Source organism: Boleophthalmus pectinirostris, unplaced genomic scaffold, assembly GCF_026225935.1.
Source record: "Boleophthalmus pectinirostris isolate CB_2022bp ecotype Guang Dong unplaced genomic scaffold, ASM2622593v1 HiC_scaffold_17, whole genome shotgun sequence".
NCBI classification, from domain to species: Eukaryota; Metazoa; Chordata; class Actinopteri; order Gobiiformes; family Gobiidae; genus Boleophthalmus; species Boleophthalmus pectinirostris.
The window spans coordinates 17,011,884-17,034,858 of record NW_026571115.1 but is presented as its reverse complement, the minus strand read 5'-3'; the positions used below and the strand labels follow the sequence as shown (position 1 = coordinate 17,034,858).

Below are 22,975 nucleotides of genomic sequence, written 5' to 3'. Positions count from 1 at the left end.
AGAGTCATTATGTCAGTATGTATTCAAATCTGCAAGACTAAAATGCTGCCTTTGGGAAGAATATTTCAGTGAAAGAACCAGTAAACTCTCGACTTTCTAAATAAGAGTAATCAGTAATCCAGTATAAAAGTAATCTTCAGGTATGCTCTGATCACTAGCGTGAATGTGTCCAGTTTGAAGTTTTTATCCTAAAGCCCTGAAGTACAGGTCTGTAACTTAATTTTAGCAGCACAAACCTGTACACCACCCTGTATGTACCAAGGTTTTGCAGTTAATAAATCCCTTTAAAACTTAAAGCCTCCCACACAAAGACAAAATACATTTTTTTAGTTTATTTTTTTTAATTTTCTATAAAAGAGATGAGTTTATTCAATAATCATAACTGACTGAATCAGACCTCGAAAGACCACTCACATACCAAATAATTGAGGAAATGTTTGAACAAAACCCCAAAACAGAACAAATGTAACACAAAATAAAATACCTGAATAAAGCAAACTCCAGGCTGAACTGCGGTCAGCACATTCTCTGAAGAAACCATGGCACATATGTCCAACAGTTATTGTCAAAAGACGGTTAAAAGGAATGAAGTGTTTTAACCTATTCAAAACCAGTCTGATAATAATAAAAATTATATATTTATATAATGTGGACTTTATAGAAATTAAAAGGTGACTGAAGAAACGTGTTCTTCTAAGGTTTATCCGTTTAATCTTATGGTCAATAGTTGCTTATCTACATTAGGGAACATGCCTCCCTCCACCACACATTAAAAACATACAGGCAAACAGGCATCCAAATGTACACAGTCACACTGACAGAGCAGACAAGAACGCGAGTGGCAACGCTGAAACTTTTCTATCTAAAATCTGCTGATTGAAACATAATGAAAGTAGTTGACAAGTGTACACTCATAGATGTCCAGCTAAAACTAAATTTAAAACCCGAATAGTGACAACGGGTGAAATATAAAATGCTGTCTTTTACTTTTTAATTCTTTTTTTTCTACACAAACGCTTTCAAAAAATCGTCGGCCCCAATCACATATTACACCACCCAGTTCTGACCCTTTCCGACCCTCCCTCGAAGTGTAATGTAAGCCAACGAGAATTGTAATACAATACAGGCACCAGAGAAAACACCATGAGAAGAGCAGAGGATGAGATCGCCTGTTTTTCAAATTGAAGCATACAGTGCCTCGCAAAACTGAATTTTAATTCACATCCACTATCATTGAACAAGAACAAAGATAAAATCAAAACGTTATTTATCGTATTTTGTGTTTTACTCTCTGTATTTTACTGTTAAACTTGGTAAAGACAACCTCTTTAAAACAATCCTGATTTACTTAGGACTTTTCTATGATTGTCCCATTTCAAGCATTCCTGACATTGTTCTGTTTTAACTAACCGATTGGTGATTTTTAAAGTAGGTTCATGATATTTGAGAATTCCCAATATGATGCCTAAAAATAATATAAATAACTTTGTAGTTATCAATAATTCAACTAAACCAAGGGGAGCTGGATCACTGTTATTTTGCAATTTAGTTGCTGTTTGATTTTTTTTCCATAAAAACACAATGCAGGTTGATATTTTCCCCCCAATTCTGTTTGTGATAAATACTGGAACTATTATATGCATATATTCAAGGATTTTCACTACCTACTTACCTACCGTGTTTCAGGACAAAAAGGTGAGCGTTAAGAGTATGGGTCGTTTGGCATAGACATAGGTGGTGGAGTGTATTGGTGTGAAGTTTCATAGGTCTAATAGAGAGGAAATAAAATATTGAAAATAACAGTTTTTGTAGTATAAGAAAATACTTCTTTACAGTAGATACTAAATGATGAAAAAGATCTACGCTGCTCCTGGTTGTTGTGTGTTATTGGTCTGCATCCAGGCCACAGAACATAATGGTCTGTTTAGGAAAAACGTGTAAGGCAAATTGTACCTTCTCTGCTGAGAAATATACATGATTTACAGTATGGAAGTCCCTCCAAACCATCAGATGTGTTCACTTGCAACAAACAAAACACAACATAAAAGACCGGTCTTCTTCAACACCAAAGACATCTGGCAGTTTTGAAAAGCTTCTGCGCAGTCTGTCGTACATTATCAGAGCATTTATTAAGTTACTATGGTGTCTCTCGTCTGGCCAAGACAAAGTGTGACAAAGGCAACTGTGCCAGCATGGGTCGCCTCAGTTCAGGAGCTTTCAAACAAGTGAAGCCATAATTTCAGGCCAACCACATCCAAAAAGATGTGTCTGTCCGCCTTTCATTTGAATGCGTTCAGTTCGCTAAGGGCAAGCTGTGGAGCCCAACCGACGGCCCGCCAGGCTTAGAGCGGTCCAAGCTCCTCTGGTCCATGATGGCTAATCTTTAGAAGTGTACATCATCGGGTTTTAGTCTCTGATTTTTGCAGGTATGTTTACCATCTCCTCAGAACAGGTTCTCCTCAAAAATAGCCATTAAGTCACTTTGGAAATTCATGTCAATAGTTGCTGCCATCTAAAAACAAAAGAGAGACAAAAAATATTATATAAAAGTATTATTTGTCTTTCTAGAAAAAATACATAAATGATACCAGTTAAAAGTGCACTAAGTAACTTTTCCGGAGGAGATGAGAGGTTATTGCTTTGCCTGCAATGTTCCCCAATATGACATTAAACTTATTTTTCTCCAAAGAGACAAAGGGTTATATCACCAGTGATACATCCAGAACAATTTACAGGTTATGCAACCCCGCTCAACACATATAATATTGCCAAAACATCAGTATATCAAATAAATACAAGATGGATATTTTAATGCCATACAGTGGAACATTCCCAGCAAAGCAACAATATAGGTTACATTGTTCACATACAATCAAAACAGTTTATCTCACCGCTTCTCGCCTCCTCCTCTCCTGCTCCCGCCTTCGTGCCATTTCTCTCTGTTGGTCGAGTGAGTTTTGTGTGGTGGACTGAGGTGGTGTGGGGGGCTGTGCGGGTGGCTGCACCGGGGCGGCAGGGGGGTCCGATTGTTGCTGCGGTGATGGTTGGGGCACAGAGGGCAGGTGCTGTGGCTCGTGTCGTCTGCGGGGCTCCTCGTGAACCCGTCGACTTGTTTCTATCACCTCATCCTCATCTCGACCTCTGGAGGAATAAACACAGCCAAAAACCATTATGCAACAGAACAACAGGATATAGTTGGGGTAAGGATGTGGAATTTATGAAATATAAAAAGAATTACCATGAAATATATCTAGGGCATTTTAAAAAGGAAGATATAATTTGTAACTTTGTGTGTGTTAACATTGTGCTAAATTAATAAGAGGAAAAGCAGTTCTTGATGGAGCCCTTTTCAAGTGACCTACCGTAGCTTGTCTTGTTCTCTCCGTAGTCTGTCTTTTTCGGCTTGTTCTGCCTGAGCTTTCAGAGCCTTTTCCCTTTCCTCTTTTTCTCGAGCAGCGCGACGGAACTGCTCAAAACTGTCACTGGATGACTTCACAGCAGACATTGGCGTGGATGCTGACTTTTGTGCCAGACTGGCCCATGAGCCCATATTTTTTACTTTCACATCCTGGATGAGATAGGAAATGGAAAAAATTACAAAAAAAACAAAACATTATTGAACTAATGGAGAATGGTGAAACCGCCATACAGGCAGTGTGCAATGTGAATTATAACCAAACCTGGACTTTTTTGGGCGCCACTGCTGCCTTGGACTCTTGCTTGTACTTTTCCTTGTCTGGATTTGAGGGTGGAGGCCCACTGGGCTCAGACGAACGGATGACAGGTCGCGACGTGCTGTCCATAGACTTTGAGTCTATCCTCTGGTGACTGTGGCCTTGTTGAGTGGGTTTGCCTTCATGTTTGGGGTGGTCCGGTCTCATGGCAGAGTTAAAAGGCTCTCCTCTCATCACTGGGGATGGAGGGAGTTTTTCCTCTTTCACAATGTCTTGTGGTATTCTTTGCTAATATATACCAAAAATACAATATATTATATATAAATACAAACATTTACACATTGGAATTGGTATGAAAAAAGACACCATTTCAGAGGTGGATTACCTTTTTAGACTGGATGTTGTGAGGAGGGGACGGGTGAGAGACTGGAGGATATTGGGGGACTTGTGGGGAATGCATCATGAGTGGAGATGGGTTGTCCCTCATGTTACCTGTCAGTACATGAGATCAGATTATACAGAAATGTAACAGCAGACACACAGAGCTAAGAGTATGTGCATCATTTTTCTACCTGTGTTGTAAGGGTCCGGCTTCACTGTCCGCGACGAGGGCTGCTCTTGCTGCTGAATTACTTGCTGTGCTTTGTTGATGGGCATGGATACTTTGTGTTGTGTTCCTTGGGACTGACCTGCTAGTCCAGGTGTCTGTTGAAAGTTCAGTTGCTGCGGTTGTGATGGTTGTTGCGGGGGTTGGGTGTGCTGCATGTGGCGGGGCGGGTGATGGGGCATTTGTTGCATGGGGGGCTGTAGTGGGGCCGCTTGTGGAGTCTGGGACTGAACAGCTAGCTGTGGAGGAGGAAGCTGTGGAGGAGGGAGCTGTGGAGGAGGCAGTGGTGCTTGAGACGACAGCTGCCCTGGGACAGTCTGTAAATGCCCTGGCTGTGACTGCCTCTGCCCCTGGAGAGGGGGCATCTGTGGGGTCTGGTGGGCCTGCTGAAACTGCTGTAGGTACAACTGTACAGGGTTCAAAGAGGTGGGGGTCTCCTCATCGTCCGCTAGCAGCAACTGTGGGGGCTGCGACGAAAGCATGCCCTGAGGGGTGAGTGTGGGAGGGGACAGAGGGCGTTGGTGCAGGGGCTGAGAAGGGTGGAGGATCTGTGCGGGGAGCTGGTGCTGTGGCGGGGGAGCGGCTGTGGGCAGCTGGGGTTGCTGTGGTGGCGGTGGTGGTGGTTGTTGTTGTTGGGGCAGTTTGGGATGAAGAGGTGCTGCCTTGTGGCTCGGTCGTGAAGGCTGTTGAGGCATAGAACTGTGCAAGGCTACAGTTGGAAAAGAGCAGAAAAATGCACAGGTCAAAACAATGTTTATGTTTTTTTTATTCAATATATACTGTATACTTTATAATGATGAACAAGAACTCCCCTCACCCAGTGGTACTTTTGTAGCCAAAGCTGCCCTGGGGGAGACTGAAGCTTTTTTCCCCCGTAGAGCACAATGTATTCACAAATTGCTCATGTTTGGCTGACAGGTTGAAAGGACACACGTAAGGGACTGCTGGATTTTGTGAAATGAACCATTTGTTTTTCCTGTATCAATGGAGACCGTATAAGAGGCTAACTAAGGAGCTAGCTATAGACATTTTGGATGCTAGATCCAGATACAAGTTTTTTTTTTTATACCAAATGTGGCAAAAGACCTTAAGAGAAAATACTTTGAGGGAATGAACACAAGGGGCTGCTGGATTGTTTGAAATAAACTGTTTTTCTTATATCCACAGAGACTGTGGAAGGAAACTAGCTAGCTATTGGCATTGTGATGCTATAGTATTTTTACACCATATGTGGCAGCAACTGTGGCAGAAGATCTTCCAGAGAAATCACTTTGAGGGAATGGACCATTTCATTACCAACCAAAACACCAAAGCAGACCGGTTGTGTTCACCTGGCTCCCCCTGGACACTGCTGTGATGCCCAGGATACAGGACACACAGGACACTTCTGGCTCTTCTACAGGATCTGCAGACCCTATCTGACCAGTCCTCCTGTTAAACTGCACTGAGACCTTTGACTGAGACACGCAGTGTAAATGATGCAGCAAAACTGCAACAATTTGCTGCCGCAAAACTTTATTTTTCATCAGATCTCTCTCTCTCTCTTAAAACTAAATGTAGTTTTCAGTGAAGTACCTGGGGATTGTAGGACGGGATGCTGATTGAGGAAAGGGTGTGTCTCTGGGGACACTGGAGCAGCAGAGTGAGCATTAAGGTGGGGAGGTGGGGGAGACGACGTGTTGCTCGTATGATGAGACAGATGCATGAGAGGCTGGCCAAAAGAGGGCAAAGAGTCAAAACTGGTCTCCAACATCTGCGATGACTCCAGAGCAGCTACAGGGGGTGCCATGAACCCAGCAGGAGAAGGCTGATGCTCCTTTATCTGACTGTTGGGCTGAGGCTGGAGGCCAGGCTGAATGTGAGGATGTGTTTTCTTAGCTTCCTTCCCATAATGACCCTTCTTTTTTGTCTGTTTCATCATTCCTAAAATAGTAATAATGATAATAATATAAATGATAATAATTAAAACATGGATGTGCAAACTGTATTTTTTGTAACTTACCAGGCCCCTCGCTCTCACTGTCAGAGCTTGAGCCACTACTTTCTGAAGAGGATCCAGTCTTTTTAGACATTGCCTCCAGAGGTTTCTCTGCTAAAAAAAAAAATGTTTTATTCATAGTTTTTTATGAATAAAGTTCCAGTGAATGAGTTAGAAAAGCTCACCAGGGGCCTTCTTCTTTTTCCGTAGACAAGACGACACATATCTTTCTAGCTCCCGTAGAGTAGAAGGTTTGAGCGTTTCAAAGTCTATTTCAATCTCATCTGGGTTTGAGTTTTTGAGCGAGGGTTCTCTGGATTGAATGATATGCACTACTCTTCCAAGTTTGTCACCTGGAAGCTTGTTAATGTCCAAACTTAGTTGCCTCTTCTCCTCATAAGTCATAGGCTTACACTTTTCCCCAGAAACAGCACCCCCAGCAGCTGCAAGCTCTTCCTCCAAAGATGGGGCAGGAGGCAGAACTGGGGGGTGGCTGCCTTTTACCCACTCCTTTTTGCTAAAGGAAAAATAAAGAAAGCATTTTTTAGTGATCATTGTCATTCACACCGTTAAGAATACAAAAACTAGACTTAAAATCTACCTTTTCTTCTTAGAACTCTGCTCTTTATTGTTTGTACTACTGGTCTTGTTCCTCTTGGGGAGCTGTGGCACTGGAGTTGCTTCCTGTATTTCGTCAACCAGACTGGGCACACTTCCTTTCTTCTTATGCTTTTCCTTTTTCTTCTCCTTCTTCTCTTTTTCTTTTTTCTTTGGTTTGCTGGCTTGAGGTTGGGATAAGGCGGCCAGTTGCTCGTGAACAGCTTTCAGCTGTGTGAAGACATTTGATGTTATTTGAGCATAAAAATTATTGGGTTGTTTATTATTATAAAACATACCTGTTCTTGAAGTTCAGCTAGCCTCTGGGCGCGTTCCTCCTCAGAGTCGTCTGTAGACGACTCAGACTCTGACGAGGAGTCACTGGAACTGTCTGATGAGGATGGAGCATGGCTCAGAGGCGGCTGTGGTTTGACGGGGGCCGGGTGGAGGAGGGATGTGGCCGGAGCAGAGACCAGAGGCTTGTTCTCAGGCTCATCTGGCATTTTTGCAAAACGCATCTCAAAAACATCCTATCAAATATTTTAGGTCACAATAAGTTAGTGTCACTGAGTGTCAAGTGGAATTTTCTAAAAGTACTGAATTCACACTAAACCAATTTACCTGTAATTTACGTGCCATAGCAACCACCTCATGGTCAGGTGGATTGTACTTGTAGCAGTTGGAAAACATTAATCGTACATCTGCAGCATATTCTTGGGGATCCCGATATTGCCTGTTCTCCAGTTTTGCCTGACAAACAAATAACACAGGTTACCTTGAAATACTGCTGAGCAGCATATCAAACAATGACATCTAACACACTTTGATGGTGCTGAGGTCCATTGGATGTTTAATTATGTCATGATAATCATGTAGTCCAAGTGCATCTACATCAACAGGTTTGTAAAATGGCCAAGCGTAAGCGGCATGCTTCTTGGAGAGCATCTCTCGAACCAGGCTGGCACAGTATCCCATTTGATCCTGTGGTTTAGGACTGAGACCTCCACTTGGTCCCAGGCCGATGTGATGCTGAGAATCCGGAGCCTCCTTTTTCATTAGTTTTGAAGGCCGGGTGCTCTCTCGCCGGGGGAAGGTTTTGCCCGACTTGGACTCTGCCGGTGAGGATTCACTCAGTTGGTCATTCGCTGTGGGTGTTGTAGTGTCTGCTTTCCTCTTCTGGCTTTTTCTTTGCTGAAACATTCATAAATAGAATAGTGTATTACTATATTTGAAATAATATGGAAACTCATGCCCCCTATGTTTTAAACACACAATGCTGTCACTTACTTTGTTCATGGTCATGGGGTTTTGCAGCATAGGGGCAGTGCTTTGGAGGGGTGTGGGAGCCAGGGCGGTCTGGGCAGGAGGCACTGAAGTCATGATGGGAACTTGGGAGGGGCATTCTGGCTGAGTTAAAGAAAAAGGAGCTCCAAGCTGGGGTGCGTGGTTGGGTATCGTAGGGGGCACATGGGGGGGCAGATGGGAGGGCACATGGGGGGGCACATGGGGGGGCACATGAGGTGCAACATGGGGAGCCACATGGGGAGGCAGGGCCTGCATTACAGGCTGAGGAGGTAGTGAAGGCGTGCCCTGTGCGGGTCCTCTGCTCTGTGGTGTGGCTGACAGGTTGGACAGGCCCCGCGTGGTAGGAGTTGTAGATAAGGGATCGATGATGGCCCCTGGTTTAAGGCTCAAACCTGATACACACAAAAGCACACAAAATGATTGTTTCATCTGTTACAATAACAGCATGCACTTTATGTTTTATAATGAAGTTAAACCAACCTGCATCTTTACGTCCTCTACCGCGTCCTTTTCCAGTCATAACAGCAATCTCAATTTCTTCTTGAGGCATTTCTGTGACTTTTTGTAGGAAAACCTTTTCTAAAGCCTCAGCCATGAGGACAATATCATCACCAGGCTGCAAGGAGATGAAAATCAGATCTATTGAACCTTTGCCTGGCAATTAACTGTAGATTATGTGAATATTACCTTGTTGTAGATGTAGCAATTAGTAAACATGGTGTTGAAGTCTTGGATACATTCTTGGGCATTCCAGTAGTAACTGTTCTCAAGCCTTTTCTTTATTGTGCCCATGTCCATAGGGGTTTTAATTATTGTATAGTAGTCCTAAAGGGTAGAAGAAATTCACAATTGAAACAAAACCATTTCAAAAACCTCATTAATAAAGATCCACATACTAGAGAGCCTGCTCTGGAGAGACAAAGTGATGACGTAGCTCTGGTTGCCACGGTAATGGTACGTCTGTTACTATGACCAGGCCTAAACTGTTATTTTTGGCAATTTTAAGTTTTATTTTTATTGTGCAAAATGGAATAAGGCAATTAGGTGACTAATTACCTTTTTAAAGTTATTCTAGTTACCCACCCATTTTGCTGACCCTAATCTTAACCACAATGTTAACGTTTCCAAACATAAATTATAATCCTATTCCTAAACTTCATCACTTCAATTGACCAATCAAAGCAGACCATCTCTCTGGAGCTTACTATCTTATATTAACTACCCACAATGCATTACTCACAGGCAGATTCAATTTGATGGCATCCACAGGGGCGTGAAAAGGCCATGCAAACTGGTGTTTCCACAGAGCCTTCACCACCACTTTGAGGAGAAACTGCAGCTGATTGGTCTGGCGTTTGGGTCGGGTCAGGTTGATGTACTCAGGGGGCGAGGGGTTGCCAGGTCCCCCGGCTGGACCATGGCTGCTGCTGTTGCCCCCTGACATCTGTGCTGCAGTGTCCACGCCGTCCCCCATCCTGATCCTGACAGGGCTGGCTGTGAGCGGGTGCCCCTGGGTAGGTGCAGAGGCTGGAGCAGGGGCGTTAGCGGGACACCGGTTTAGTCTTGGCCCCGGCACAGACTCCACTGACAGAGCACCGCTGATCCCATTGCACTCCTCACTGGACTCTCTGGGAACAAAAGAGGATGACATTTTAAGTGTTTGACTACTGTTGGGAGCTAAAACACAAAATTTCCCGTGTTTCGATACTTGAAGCAGTAAATTCAGAAATACTGTATGCTTGGGCAGCAGGTAGAATCAGGATTATGTGATTTAGGCTGCTAAGGAAGTGCATCCTAACACTCTGACAAAGCCTCACAGATCAAATAAAACTACAGTATATGTTTTAATCGTGTATGTGCGAGTAATTTAATGGATATTTTATTTGGGATTGTTTTATACACAAGAATATTTTGTCTCCAAGGCAACCTGCTGTTGCTCATAGCCTGTAGAGGTCGTCATAACTCCTATAGTAGTAGAGCGAAGCAATATGGCAATTTAAAAATGTCAACATTTGAGGCTGAGAATCTAAACTTGTGACAATATAATATTTTGATATTTGAATGATAAATCATACTGATGTGTGAACTCTCAGAAGGAGGATGGAGGTTAAAAGAGACCAACTGCATGAACTATGACAAAACCAAAAGCACTTCAATATTTCCCACCTCTATCTTGCATCCACCATTACAGAATTGTTAATTTGATTTCATCATGAAATCAAAATCACTGATACAACCATTGACCAACATCTGGCCCCAACACCTGCAATCTACACATGATTAACACCCATTACAACAGTGAACACTTCCGGCTGAAGTCATATCAAACTATACAAGAAGCTCTTTTCTAAATGTTCAAACACTGTAATACTGTTTAAGCACAAAATAAAACCACATTCCTCTGACGGAGAATTGCCTCATGGCACATGTGAGCTGTTTTTAGCATGCATCTGGGCCAAGCCTGCCTCCATGATATGCAGTTCCATTTGGGGTTTTCAGTCTTTTCCACCAAGTCTTTGGACCTGGGAATGTTTAGAGAGACGTGGGTGGACAGAGGTGGAGAGGGTGGGAGGGATAGAGGGGGAGTCTTGTCATGTGGCAGCTGAAGGTACTACATGTTCCTTTTCTCACACAGGGCCAGAACAATCAGGAGATTTTTTTTTTTTTTTTTATAGACGACAATCAAAAACTGCTCACAAACAAATCAATGGATAAATATCATGAAAGGGGCTCACAGGGTTTTTATGTTGTGCAAGTTTCGTCCGCTAGCCTTTGTCCAGCACCACCCCTCAACAGGGCCCTAAAGATAAACACACAACTGAGCGCACTCTGACTAATCTCATTCTAGATGAGTCACTTTCTGAGAAGAGGGAAGCAGTTTGCACACCACATGATTGCTGCTTGTATCTCCTTCAGGCAAAAAGACACAGTGAAGAATCTAAGTACATGAATGAACATTTATGACATACACAGAGATTAATTAGGTATTTTAATTTACTTGCATAACAAAGACTTCACACAATAATGTCAGTGAAGATTTGATACAAACATTGACATGACACGAAACATGACACATTTAAAGTAGGGCTGGGCGATATGGACAAACGATTTTAACAGTTTTGAATCTATTTTAAATGACGTCAGAGCAGGGAACGCTAGCATTTCAAACAGGGGAAGCTCTTTACATTTTCATTATCATATGCTATTTAAGAAATTGTAAACTGCCTTCAGTCTAATTTTAAAAGTTTAACTTGAGATTTTTAAAAACAGTGTTACTTGTTTAATTGCACAATAGCTCTGCTTTGCGCATATTAAGAATCAAGAGTAAACTTGTTTCATAATAGTCCTCGATTTCACAATTTATCTAAATCTCAATTATTAAAAACACAAATTACTCAAAATAATTTGATTCATTGCCCAGAACTAAGTAAAGTTAAAGTAAATATCAGCTACATGGCTCAGACTCACCAAGTACTTTTGCTTTCTCAAAATAATAATAAGTTAGGAAGAAAAACTTAATGTGTATTTGTCAAACATACCCAGATAAATAAAACTCCTATCAAAACTAGATATTGACTTGGAAGTATCAATACAATAAAAAAAATTACTAATAGGAACAAAAATTAAAATTGTTGAATAGTTTTAGAATGGTCTGGATCTGTATCAAGACAACATGTTAATAAAGCACATATTTTTTTGTGTTGAAAATTAAATTCCATTGTCTAAATCCAATTTAAAATTTGACATTTGATATCAAAATGGGAATCATCGGGCTCTTTCTTCAAAATGGGATCTAAAATATTAATATCGTGACATTGTTAACTTGGCGTTATTAAAAACAGCATGCCAAAATGAGAATCTATTGAACGAGACCAAACCTGAATGTCAACCTTTGAGTTGTGAGCAAATCACAGGGTGAACTTGTATAACCTGCACGTACCAACAGGAAAACAAGCCTGACATGCGAAAAGTGTTTCAACTTTTAACTAATGATATACACACAGATATTCTTGAAACTTCAAAATACTGAAATTTAAGAATGAGTTTGCACTTACATATTAATTACACTACACAAAATGCTGCCTCGGTATAACTTAAAAGGTACACTGTGTCACTTTTCTGGTGGATGGCCAGTCACATGCTTGCCTCCATGGAAATGTTATTGCTTTGCCTTGGATGTTCCACAGTATGACTTCAAACAAATATCCATGGGAACAAGTAGTGTCACCATACCAAGCGTCACCTTACCAAGCAAGAATGCAAGTTATGTTTGGGCATAAATCACCTACAGTTTAATAATTACAAAACAATATATCTACGTAATATCCATGCAGGACATTCCAGACAATGCAATAACATCTCCATGGAAACTACCAAGTGCCAGACACACCCACCAGTAAAGTTACACAGTATGCCTTTTAGAGTTGCTGTGGAATGAACAAATAGACCTGAGCCATGTGGGAAGTCTTAAGACAGTCAGACAAAGTAGTAAGTAATAATATGTGAACCAATCCAGATGGCCCGCGGTGTTGTATAGCCCCTTCATATCACTGTAATGGAGACAGGTGGCACCCGATGGCTCATTAAGCACCGCTCAAGTGGGAGTCAATAAGCTTTTCAACACAGACTAATTCACTAAATACTACAAAAGACATGAATGACTGACTTTTGCTTCTTAATCTGTCATATCCTCCTCCAGCCTAGACAACTGCAAATGAGCTATAACTCGATCTGATTTTTTTTCCCCACAATTGTTGAGAATTCAGAGCAACTGACGGCTAATAAGCTCTACAGATGTACATTTTTATGTTTTTTCCCCCAAATTACGCAATTTAAATTTACTCCAAACTCACCACATCTCTTTTTTCACCACAAACCTTTAAGAGAGCTGTGTAGTCAAGTTTTCAGCAGTTCTCCCTTTGCACTCAAATGTTCGAATAAAGCTTTATGGGAATTTTTAAGATGCAGGTCACCCAAAACAAAACATCACCCTGTACTGAAACTTTAAGGTTGACAGCAGATAAGCTAAAAAGGCCAAATATCAGCCCGATATATTGGTCGATCTCGATCTGTATGTAACCCAAACCAATGGAAAAAGACTGGAGTGATTAAGTTACAAACTCATCTCCCATCATGCTATGTTCATCACGTGTGACTAAACAGGATAAATTGTTAATGAGAGTGAGGCTACAGTCTGTTCTGCCACAAGACTGCATGTAAACAAAGCCTGTTACATAGTATTAGGCGTATACTAAAGACTCATACAAACTCAAGTAGTGCACCACAATTTTGGAAAAATAAATAATTGTGATATTTCTGACAAATATAGTGATTATATTTGTCATAGACATATTAATATTTCTTTTCAAAGGGCACATTTGTAAAGAAGGCCAGTGACACTAACATTTGAGAGAAGCCTGAAATATGAACTGATGAATACAAGAATCTCATTGTAATCATCAGTTCAAATTTGTAGAAATCTAAACTAGGGTTGTCAAAAGTATAAAAAAAAAAAATCAGATACTAATCAATACTTAAAAATATCAAAACTAGATACTCATTTGAGCAAGTATTGATACCAAAAAAACACTTTCACAGGACAGAAATGATGCTTTGCTGAACAGCTTTTGTATGATCTTGAGCTCTATCAGTATAAAACCACATACACTACTATACACCTATGGACCAGTATGGACCACACATGGATGATTGACATTACACAGATATAACACCACATGGTAACACAAAAGAGTATTTTTACGTTATGTTGAAAATGACCCATGTGACCTAAGGCTTTATTGTCTAAACAGTGTTGTCGTAGTATCAGAATCAGTATTGACTAATGAGTCAATTCAGTAGTATCTAAATAGAGTCTGAAATGTTTGTATCATGACACTAATTGAAACAAGAGTTAGATTACAAAAAGACAGTAAGAAAGAACATCCTTTTATCTAAATAATTTTGCAGCCTTTTGCAATTTGATAATTGCACTCAGAATTCTGATTTTGATTTGACAGCAACATTTTCGTACTGTATACATTTTGAGCAACAAAGTATTGTCAAAGCACTGTGAACAGAATTATGATATCTTCTATATCAAAGTAATAGTGGAACCGTTACAATATTGCTAAATTGTAAAATGATTGTGGGATACTGTTTTCTTTGGCTACTGCAGATCTAATGCTAGCTGTGTGGCATGTGAGACTAATCAGCTATGATGAGGCCACAAACTGGGGTCTATGTGGTACAGCACTCTGTTGACCCCTGACCTGGACGTACATCACAGGCGACTGCTGTGGAATGTCTGTGTGGAGGAAGTGGCTCTGGTTACAGAGGTGGGGGGGTGCAGCCTGAACTTTCAAGGAAATCGCGGGAAAACACGACCAACATGTCTGCATGGGGCACTGAATCATCAATCATTAATGCGGTGAGAGGGGTCGAGTTCAGGCAAAAGTGCAGGAGCATGTATTTCACTTAGGACTCCAGATAAGAGTGAGAATGATGTGCCTTTTTTTTTTTTTTTTTTTTAAGACCAAGACTAAATTATTAATCTGACCGCAGTGACAACTCCAACAACACAGCCTTGTGGTTAGACAGCAGTTGTCATTACATAAAACTTAAGTATTCATGTTTAAGAATATTAAGGATCAGATTTGTTAGTAAATGAAGGACAGTGAGTTTTTCATTACATCTTTTAATTTAGATGAAGTTGTAAGCAAACTTAGATTAAGTAATTGTGTCAATGAATCAAACATTTTAAACAAAAACTGTCGAAGTTCTGTGCAAAACATGCAACATTTACACAAAAAAATGACACACCTGAATGCTTGTTTTCTGGGTACTTAGTCTTGCTTGGTTTACAAAAGTAAAATTAGACTTGTGGCCATGACCCCTGTCACATTTAGTGTGAGGAAACTGGGTCATCTAGTTCGAAAGAAATACAAACAAGCTCATAAGAGTTTAGACTGTCCCAGAGTGAGTATCTGCATACAGAGCATCTCAAAGTCCCCTAGGAGGATTATATGTATTTACCGAATGAATCAGACCACGACACATACACAGACTACACTCAGTGACTCAGCCAGATTTCAGGAACCCCACCATTCTTTCATCTTCCACTTTCAGCTGCTCTGAGTGGGACAGCCAAACCCTTCCAGGAATCCATCTTTACCAACACACAACCCCCTCTTCCTCTGAACCCCTTCCCCCACACCCCCCTCTCACTGGGAGGTAGGTCCACGGCTTCAGGCCAAAATCTCAACCACAATACAGTCCTAAACACAAACAAAATTCAAGATTTGATATATAAACTGGAGGAAAATACATCAACGCCACCACAGGGCTCACAATTATACAAAACCATGAGTCAAAGCTGTAGTCACTGAACCAGAATAAGCCCTAACGTTTGTACATGTAAGTTGTATTTTAATTACTAAAAGGAAAGCATTTTCAGAACTACGTAAACATACTGGCTTTTAAAAAGTCCTGAAGGAGCTTTTACAAAGCCCTCAAACTCAAGTTTGCTCCTAGTTACATTACCTCTTCACAGAGACTGAATGTGCAATTTTTTCCAGAAGGGCGTCCAGTTTTTGGAAATCCAACAAATCGTTTGACTTGGCGTGCATCATGTAATCCATTTAAGAACTTCACAGCAAAAAAAGTATTTTCCAAAAGAGGGCCTTAAAGAATTACAATGAAGTCGGTCTCTCCTTTTACTTCTCCAAAACACAGAGGGGTGTCATCCTCAGGCTCAGTTCACTTGAAAAAAACAGCAGAAAACATAGTGAGTAATTCTAACTTTGTGGGCGCAGAGTCTGCTCCAGGAGTGTCCAGGCTGTGGAGCCTCCAGCCAGCAGGCTGTGTTAGCTGTGAGAGCCGGTCCTCTCTCCACCCCATCCCCCTCTCAGCAGTACAACGGCCCAGTTACCACAAGCTCTCCGCTCCATTGTGTGTCCTCTACGGGGCCTCCCCAACACAGCCCCAGGACCAACAAGTACGAGAGGTGAGGGGAAAGGAGACTGGCTCTAGCCGAACCAGAGCAGCACTTCCTGCCTTGGTGTGTCCTAGCGCAGCCGACCAGTGTGCTGTTACTCAACAGTAAAAATGGCTCTCTGCTTCCTCATTCAGCAGAGCCTCAGCCCACACAGTCCTCCTCCCTCCCGCTCTCTCTCTCTCTGGCCCTCCCCTCTTTCCCATCAATAGATGAAGGTCCTTGCGCTCTCCTCAGTCTCTGTTACACCTTTAGCACCCCACCCCCTGCATGTCGTTTCCCTCTTCCATATCATGCCCTGCCCCCACACACTTTCTCTTCAGTCCTCTTGAATATGGTTTCCCCCACAAAATCAGGAGCTTGTCAACAATTATCACATACCAATATGGTCTCCAAAATAAGCAGTCAAGTTTCTTTTAACAACCAAGGTCTCTCCTAACATTAATTACCACGGGGTGCACCAATATCTCACAATTACCAAGAATATGCAAAAAAATAAAAATAAAAAACAGCTAAACTTAAATGTCAATGAACCTGACACTGTTCCTACACCAATACCAAGCAACAAGTTATCTGCAAGACTGTCTAGGAGTCAACCTGTAAATAACCTGCAGCCTTTACTGAGATAAGGATTATGGTCAGGGCCATACCCAGTCATAGAGAGACAAACGTAGGAATGCTTGATGATGAAAATCACACTTGTTTTTGGTCTTAATAATTAAAATCAAATCATGATTTATATTAACACTATATAAATGCTTAAAATTATTTTTAAAGTTTGATTTTATGTAGTTTAAAATGAATGCATTATGCAGAATACAAATGTTAATTACACTAATTAATAAAGTAGTTTTCAATGTTTCTACTCTAGAAGACTCAAACATCCTTACTGACCTCATTTTGTGTTTATTAGCATTTTATAATAAACTGACAGAATCAATTAAGTTCAAAGTTAAATAAACAGGGCAACTACCTGGTTGAAACAATTCTCACATCCATGTGCCATGTACCACAAAACAGCAGCTGCAGAGGAACAAACCCTTGGGCTGTCACTCTGCAGAGGACCACACACAACTGGGATTAGACATGGGACAGCAGACGGGGTCAGGTAATAATGCCAATAGAATTGAATTAACTAAGTAAAATAAACCTGCTCTGTGCAATTGTAAATTATATTGAACTGGGAAAAGAAAGGGCACCTGACCTCAACATAAGACATTATACATGGTGACTGGTCTTGGTGTTTTTTTCCTGGCTCTCTGGTTTTCCCCATCAACCCAAAACATGCACAAAATGTGAAATCCTTCACTAATGCAGTCCTGACTCAAGCCTAGCTCAAAATTTTAAGATGGGTCCCTGGACGCTGTACTGAGATGCCCACTGCTCCAAGTTGCCCCAGTGACATTGAAGAACAGGGCAAATACAAAAGTAGAAATAAAATTTCCATATAAGGACAATGAGTTATACCACAGTAAGGTGAAGTAACTAGTGAGATATTAAAAATACAATCTACAATAATCATTTGGGAATCACTACAACTATTCTTGAGAAAAAGTAACATACTTCAGTAGTAGTTTACAATTACTGTCACTTCAAATCCTCCACAAGGAAATGTGTTTTAATTAGTCAATTGTTGAATTGCACTGTAATATACAATAATTTAGACCTACAATATGTTCTTATGCTTTGTTTAAATCATAAAAAGCACTTCATATCTTTAGATGAAAGAACTACCGGAAATGTCTTCACCAACTACAATGACGGACAGAACATTTTATGAAAAACTAGTGAATCCAAAAATGTGTTAAAAAATGTACAACTTTATTATTATCTGTCAACATTTCAGAAAAAAAAAACAACAAACAAAGGTGTACTTTGGTGGTGAGGAATAAATAATTTCTACAGTATGCTCAACCGCAGCAAAACATCCAGACCTTGATCAAGTTTTACTCAAATGCTTCACTCATTTCTCCCAGACCACAGCCTCCTTTTTATTCAGAGGTCATTCTCAACTAGGCCAAGGATGGAGTTACCATGGCAACACAACTGGAGAGAACAGAATAAAATATGATCTGAACAAGTAAAAAAAGGAGCAAGATACGTACGCACAGGACACATTACTAGCCAGTATTACATGGAAATATGTACAGAAATGTTACAGCTGCATACAGTCCACATTTATTTCATTGGGTGACTGGCCATTATGGCTCACAGTATATATTACATCATTATAATCAAATACAACAAGTAAAAGCAATTTTAGTTCACGCAAGAACTACTCACTTCTGACAGGTGGGTATTAAAACGGGTTATTAAAATGCACTCAAGTCATTGTGAATAAGATGATACCAATAGTACAAATAGAGAAAACATCAAAGCTTTAGGAAGAGACAAATAGTTTCTGTTAAAGTAAAAAGACACAAATAAATAGGGAGTTCTTCGTATGGCTTAAACAAGACCTGCAGCATAGATAAAATTGTGGCGAAGTGGCTTTATTATTTCAGCAATTTCATACGTTCAAATGTCAGGAGATTACTTTGATATTTACACCGGTCACCGATTTATGGTCTTATAATTTCCTAAGGTAACTCATTTCACATATGTACATGTATCAAAATCATTAGAAACAATCACATCTGTGTGGGACAAACCACAATTTCCAGATGTGCTAACAGAGACGCATAAGCAAAGAGCTCCTGATCAAAGCTTATCCAAGGAGGCGATATCCTTCCTTAGGCCACGGGGACAGTAAAGTCATGGCTCGCCATGGACGTTAATGCTATATCTAATGCAACAGATTGTCACTTTAAGGAATGTGTTATTATTTCGAGTAACCCAGTAAACTGTGGTTCAAGAACAAAACACTTCCATTTTGCATTAGCCGTCCCATTCTTTGCAAAATGCCCAGACTGAGTGTGCGCCATCAGCGTCTCCACAACATAAGACAGTCGACGAGCAAATTAGCAATCCATGACTAACACAGTAACCGTAGCCCTATTTCTTCCGCTATAAATGCGTAATTTTGATTGTGAGTGGTATAAATGTGAATATGGGGTGAATTAGACGTGTATTATAGGTGCGGTTATTGTGTCTTTGGACAGACAACTGGCAGCTAGCTTTAGTTAGCACGTTAGCTAACCAGAGTAGGCCGCCGTACTGGTGAACGATCTCAGTGAACGCCGGGCAACAGCAATACCTCTTCATATAATACAATAGTGTGTACTTTGAGTCTTACCGTCTATGCTTACAGTTTAATGAGGCATGATGATAGGTAGATTAATGGCATTTACCTGGTTTTATCAGGTTGCCAGGGCGCGCGGGATCTTTCTCTCCGAGGATCCTGAACACCTCTCGCTGTCAGTGACGTCACACGCACGCCTTTCGTAACGTAAAGGACGTCTCACAAAAAGCATAGTTTTGCTCTCAAAATGAGATACGAGTTGTATTTAAATACATTTCATCTGTGGATAAAACTTTTTAACATGTTAACTGCATGATTTCGGTTATATAATAATAATGCATTATTATATCAAATCATAATAAGCTACTTCACATCAACTTTTGTCATCGTCTACACTAAGGGATCAAAATGATAAAGTTTTGAGTATTGTTATGAGTTAGTGATTTACTTTGCGTAGAAACCCAATATTAGAAACCACAGACATGTATAAACAACCTAAAGCTAATAAATACATGCAGCAGGCTCGGAGCTGCAAGCAGGGTGCTGCATTCAGAGTACTGCGCTCAGGTGACTGCTTTCTATTTTCGTTGGTGTAGCGTCCCCTGTCTATCGAATGATTTTTTTGTAGTTAGAATTAAACAAAGACTGTCTATTACCGCACCTTTTATTTTTCGTACTATTTTATGGTGAGTCATGGCGATTTTTGCATGTTAAAAGTCCTATAGGCCTATTTAAGCTATGTTATTATGTTGTTAACTTATCAAAGCATACCTGAAAATGTATAGAAAAACAAAAATGTGGCTGTTTGCAACAAGTGTCAATCAGTGAAAAAAAAAAAAAAAAAAAGTAGAAAGTGCTCTTGGAAAAAATATAATCAAAACCAAGACCTTATAATTATACTTTTCCTCGTGCAACTTTAACTGGAGTGCCTGGATTTCGTCTTGGTCTTTATACCTGGTGTGTTTTGTTTCATTGACACACCTTCAGGTATAAAATCGCCTTTTATTATTATGTCTGTCTACATTTCCAGAGCTCAAAGTACTCTGTTCAACCTTAGTAGAGATCAGCAATTCCAGGACTGAAATCATCCAAATGATTCTATAGTGAAGGTGTAGTTTAAAAACACAATGGAGCACTTCCTATATAACCACATGACATCACAACGCAAAGTGTTTTTAGTCTGAGAGAAGAACTCATCCTAAATATGCAGGATATTGTGTGTAAATTAAACAAAATACTCCAGGTATGTTTGTGATGAGCAAACAACACATAGATCAGCAAATAGCATAATAAGGACCCTTTAAAATAACCTTTACATTATTTGATGTGTGATACCAAACTGCATTTCAATATTGCCATTGAAACCATCTACAGTCCTTATTTTTACGAGGTGAAGCTTGTTTTTAATTCGTCATTTATAATTATTTATGAATATGATGAATACTAATAGCTCAAATGGAGGGCAAATATTGTTGTTAATAGTTATTTAACAATTGTTAATAGTTATTTATTATAAATAAAAAGGTATAATTGGAAATGGCTAAGTTTGTAGAAGATTCTGGATTGATCGATTAATAATGCAAAAGTGAAGAATACTGTAACATAATTCCCCATGAATCCATATTGATATAGGTAATTAGAAAAGTAAGGGCACACAATGTCGTAATGTAGTGGTGTCATTGTTGTTCCAGTAATTTTTGATAATTATTAAAAAAAAAAAAAAAAGCCTAAAATTCTAATTTAACTTAAAGTTGGACATGTTAATAAAATTAACTCACCACTAACCAAAAGCGAAAGAAGAGAGTGCAGCCCTCTGAGTGCAGCCCTCTGAGTGCAGCTCCGCGTCTGCAGATTTATAATGTTGGCGACTGTTTATTGTCGGTAGGTGGCGGCATAGCCCTTTGTAAAAAAATAAAATAAAAATAAAAAAGAGGTAGAAGCTGCCGGAAAAATCGGGAAAAATAGCCAGTGTAATGCTAATGCTAATACCTAGGGTAGATTAGCAGCATGGGTGTCAAAATAGAGATATTTAGGGTAAGTATCGTTCTCCATGATTCTATAAAATCTCCGTAGTAAAATCGATTATATGTTTTTTGGGAGTGTTGACAGTTGAGCTGGTATAGCTAGTTGTTAGCATGAGGCTAACTGAGGTCATGCATTGACAGTCGTGTTATGTCTTCACAGATGATGTTGTACTTGTCTTTTCCCGTGGCAATGTTTTGGGTCTCAAACCAAGCCGAGTACTTTGAGGAGTATGTAATCAAAAGAAAGGTATATAAAATTACGCATATTCATTTTACATTCGTATCTTAACTATACAGTTCTATAGTCCCTTTACTACTACTTTACTTTACTTTTTACTTTTCCGCAACAGAGGGAGATCTTTCCTCCTGACGAAGAACTTCACGTAAGTGTATATCACACTAAATGCATTTCTCTAAAATTTGACAAATCACAGTTAGGGCTTGGCAGGAACTGAAACACACATAATTATTTTGTGACTGATAATGTTTCATTTATTTGCAGAGAAAAGAGTTTGAGGACTTCAAAGAAAGAATGCGTATTCGCAGAGAGCAGCGGATGTCTGTGGAATCAAAAAACTAAGGACACTTTTTTTCCATTTGATACCAATGTCTAATGAAGTGATTGAAGATTGAAAGTATGAGCAAATATTGCTTATATATGTCTGAGCAGTGGAGTAAAACTTTATTTGTTTTGATATTCTTTTTGCTTTTGATATTTGACTTGGAGTGGCACGGTGGCTGAGTGGCCAACACTCCAGGTTGCAGAACTCAAACACAACGGACTCCAGGCACTCCAGAACAGTAGAAAAAAGTTAACACATCGCACGAGGAAAAATATAGTTAAAAGGCCTTTATTTGAATGGCCAAAGCCAACATGTTTCGAACTTAACTGGTCTTCATCAGGGTTTAATTAAGCCGATGTGCGATGTGTTAACTTTTTTTAATGTTCTGGAGTGCCTGGAGTCTGTTGTGTTTGAGTTTTGATCCTTTTTTCCAAGAGCACCCTCTACTTGCTCCTACTGATTGGAACACCTGCAGCAAACAGCCACATGTCTGTTCTTTCTACTCCAGGTTGCAGGTTTAATTTTTACTTGTTTCTCTGAGAGGGCTTTTTGTCCACTCTGGTTTCCCCGATCTATCCATAACATGCATAATAGGCAAAATCTTCAGACTAGCTCATGATCTGGAGATAGACATCTGGTGGGTGACTGCATTAGCTCACTGCTGCTGATGATAGGATGGGTCAGATGCAGAGGAAATAATTCCCTACCAGAATAAAATAAAGCGTGCATGTAACATGTATTTATATTGTTTAATTAAAGAAAAAAATGTATACTTCTGAACTTTGATGGTGTGTTTTCATTTTCTATGTAGATACAACAAATCAACCATCATATGCTTGATGTAGTTACAAACATGATACATTTTCAACATGTCCTGTGACATTACCTATGCAGCTCTCTTCATCTGTGTTAGAAGCTTGGAAGGAGATGGTTAGAATCTTTCCTAGTGAAGTGTTGTATTGGCAGTTGTAGATTTCTTGATCTACAAAAAAAAAAAAAAAAAAAAAAGCAGTGAATTATTAATAAGTATTTGTAGTAGAATTTTTCTTATATAGG

At 40.0% G+C, this 22,975-nt stretch overlaps 2 protein-coding genes across 3 annotated transcripts; one reads left to right on the top strand and one right to left on the bottom strand.

The window, feature by feature from the left end:
* Window positions 1–317: 317 nt before the first annotated feature.
* On the bottom strand, window positions 318–19,521 carry brd4 (bromodomain containing 4). 2 transcript variants are annotated; one of them, XM_055152406.1, is made up of 18 exons: window positions 19,442–19,521; window positions 9,402–9,789; window positions 8,849–8,986; window positions 8,642–8,777; window positions 8,144–8,553; window positions 7,679–8,047; window positions 7,478–7,606; window positions 7,156–7,386; window positions 6,861–7,087; window positions 6,445–6,776; window positions 6,284–6,373; window positions 5,857–6,204; window positions 4,247–4,990; window positions 4,060–4,166; window positions 3,681–3,962; window positions 3,363–3,568; window positions 2,892–3,141; window positions 318–2,512 (listed from the first exon to the last, which is right to left on the bottom strand). In XM_055152406.1, the coding sequence occupies exons 2-18, from the start codon at window positions 9,633–9,635 to the stop codon at window positions 2,444–2,446; spliced, it is 4,302 nt and encodes a 1,433-aa protein (XP_055008381.1). In that variant the 5' UTR covers window positions 9,636–9,789; window positions 19,442–19,521; the 3' UTR covers window positions 318–2,443. The 2 variants fall into 2 exon arrangements, with proteins under 2 accessions (XP_055008381.1, XP_020789018.2); XM_020933359.2 differs by lacking the exon at window positions 19,442–19,521 and adding an exon at window positions 15,701–16,273.
* A 1,685-nt stretch (window positions 19,522–21,206) lies between these two features.
* LOC110169684 (protein PET100 homolog, mitochondrial) lies at window positions 21,207–22,699 on the top strand. The gene is made up of 4 exons (XM_020935266.2): window positions 21,207–21,366; window positions 21,517–21,603; window positions 21,707–21,739; window positions 21,859–22,699. Exons 1-4 carry the CDS (start codon window positions 21,340–21,342, stop codon window positions 21,934–21,936), a joined length of 225 nt encoding a protein of 74 aa, XP_020790925.1. The 5' UTR covers window positions 21,207–21,339; the 3' UTR covers window positions 21,937–22,699.
* Window positions 22,700–22,975: the final 276 nt, after the last annotated feature.

What these genes read in the sequence shown, in the direction of transcription:
- LOC110169684 (XM_020935266.2), top strand. Translation starts at nt 21,340, where the DNA reads ATGGGTGTCAAAATAGAGATATTTAGG. An exon ending in AGTATGTAATCAAAAGAAAG is followed by an intron (nt 21,604 to 21,706) that starts GTATATAAAATT and finishes TTTCCGCAACAG; the next exon opens with AGGGAGATCTTTCCTCCTGA. An exon ending in CTCCTGACGAAGAACTTCAC is followed by an intron (nt 21,740 to 21,858) that starts GTAAGTGTATAT and finishes ATTTATTTGCAG; the next exon opens with AGAAAAGAGTTTGAGGACTT.
- brd4 (XM_020933359.2), bottom strand. Translation starts at nt 15,798, where the DNA reads ATGGATTACATGATGCACGCCAAGTCAAACGATTTGTTGGATTTCCAA. An exon ending in CCATCAAATTGAATCTGCCT is followed by an intron (nt 8,987 to 9,401) that starts GTGAGTAATGCA and finishes TCTACCCTTTAG; the next exon opens with GACTACTATACAATAATTAA. An exon ending in TGGACCTCAGCACCATCAAA is followed by an intron (nt 7,607 to 7,678) that starts GTGTGTTAGATG and finishes TTTGTTTGTCAG; the next exon opens with GCAAAACTGGAGAACAGGCA.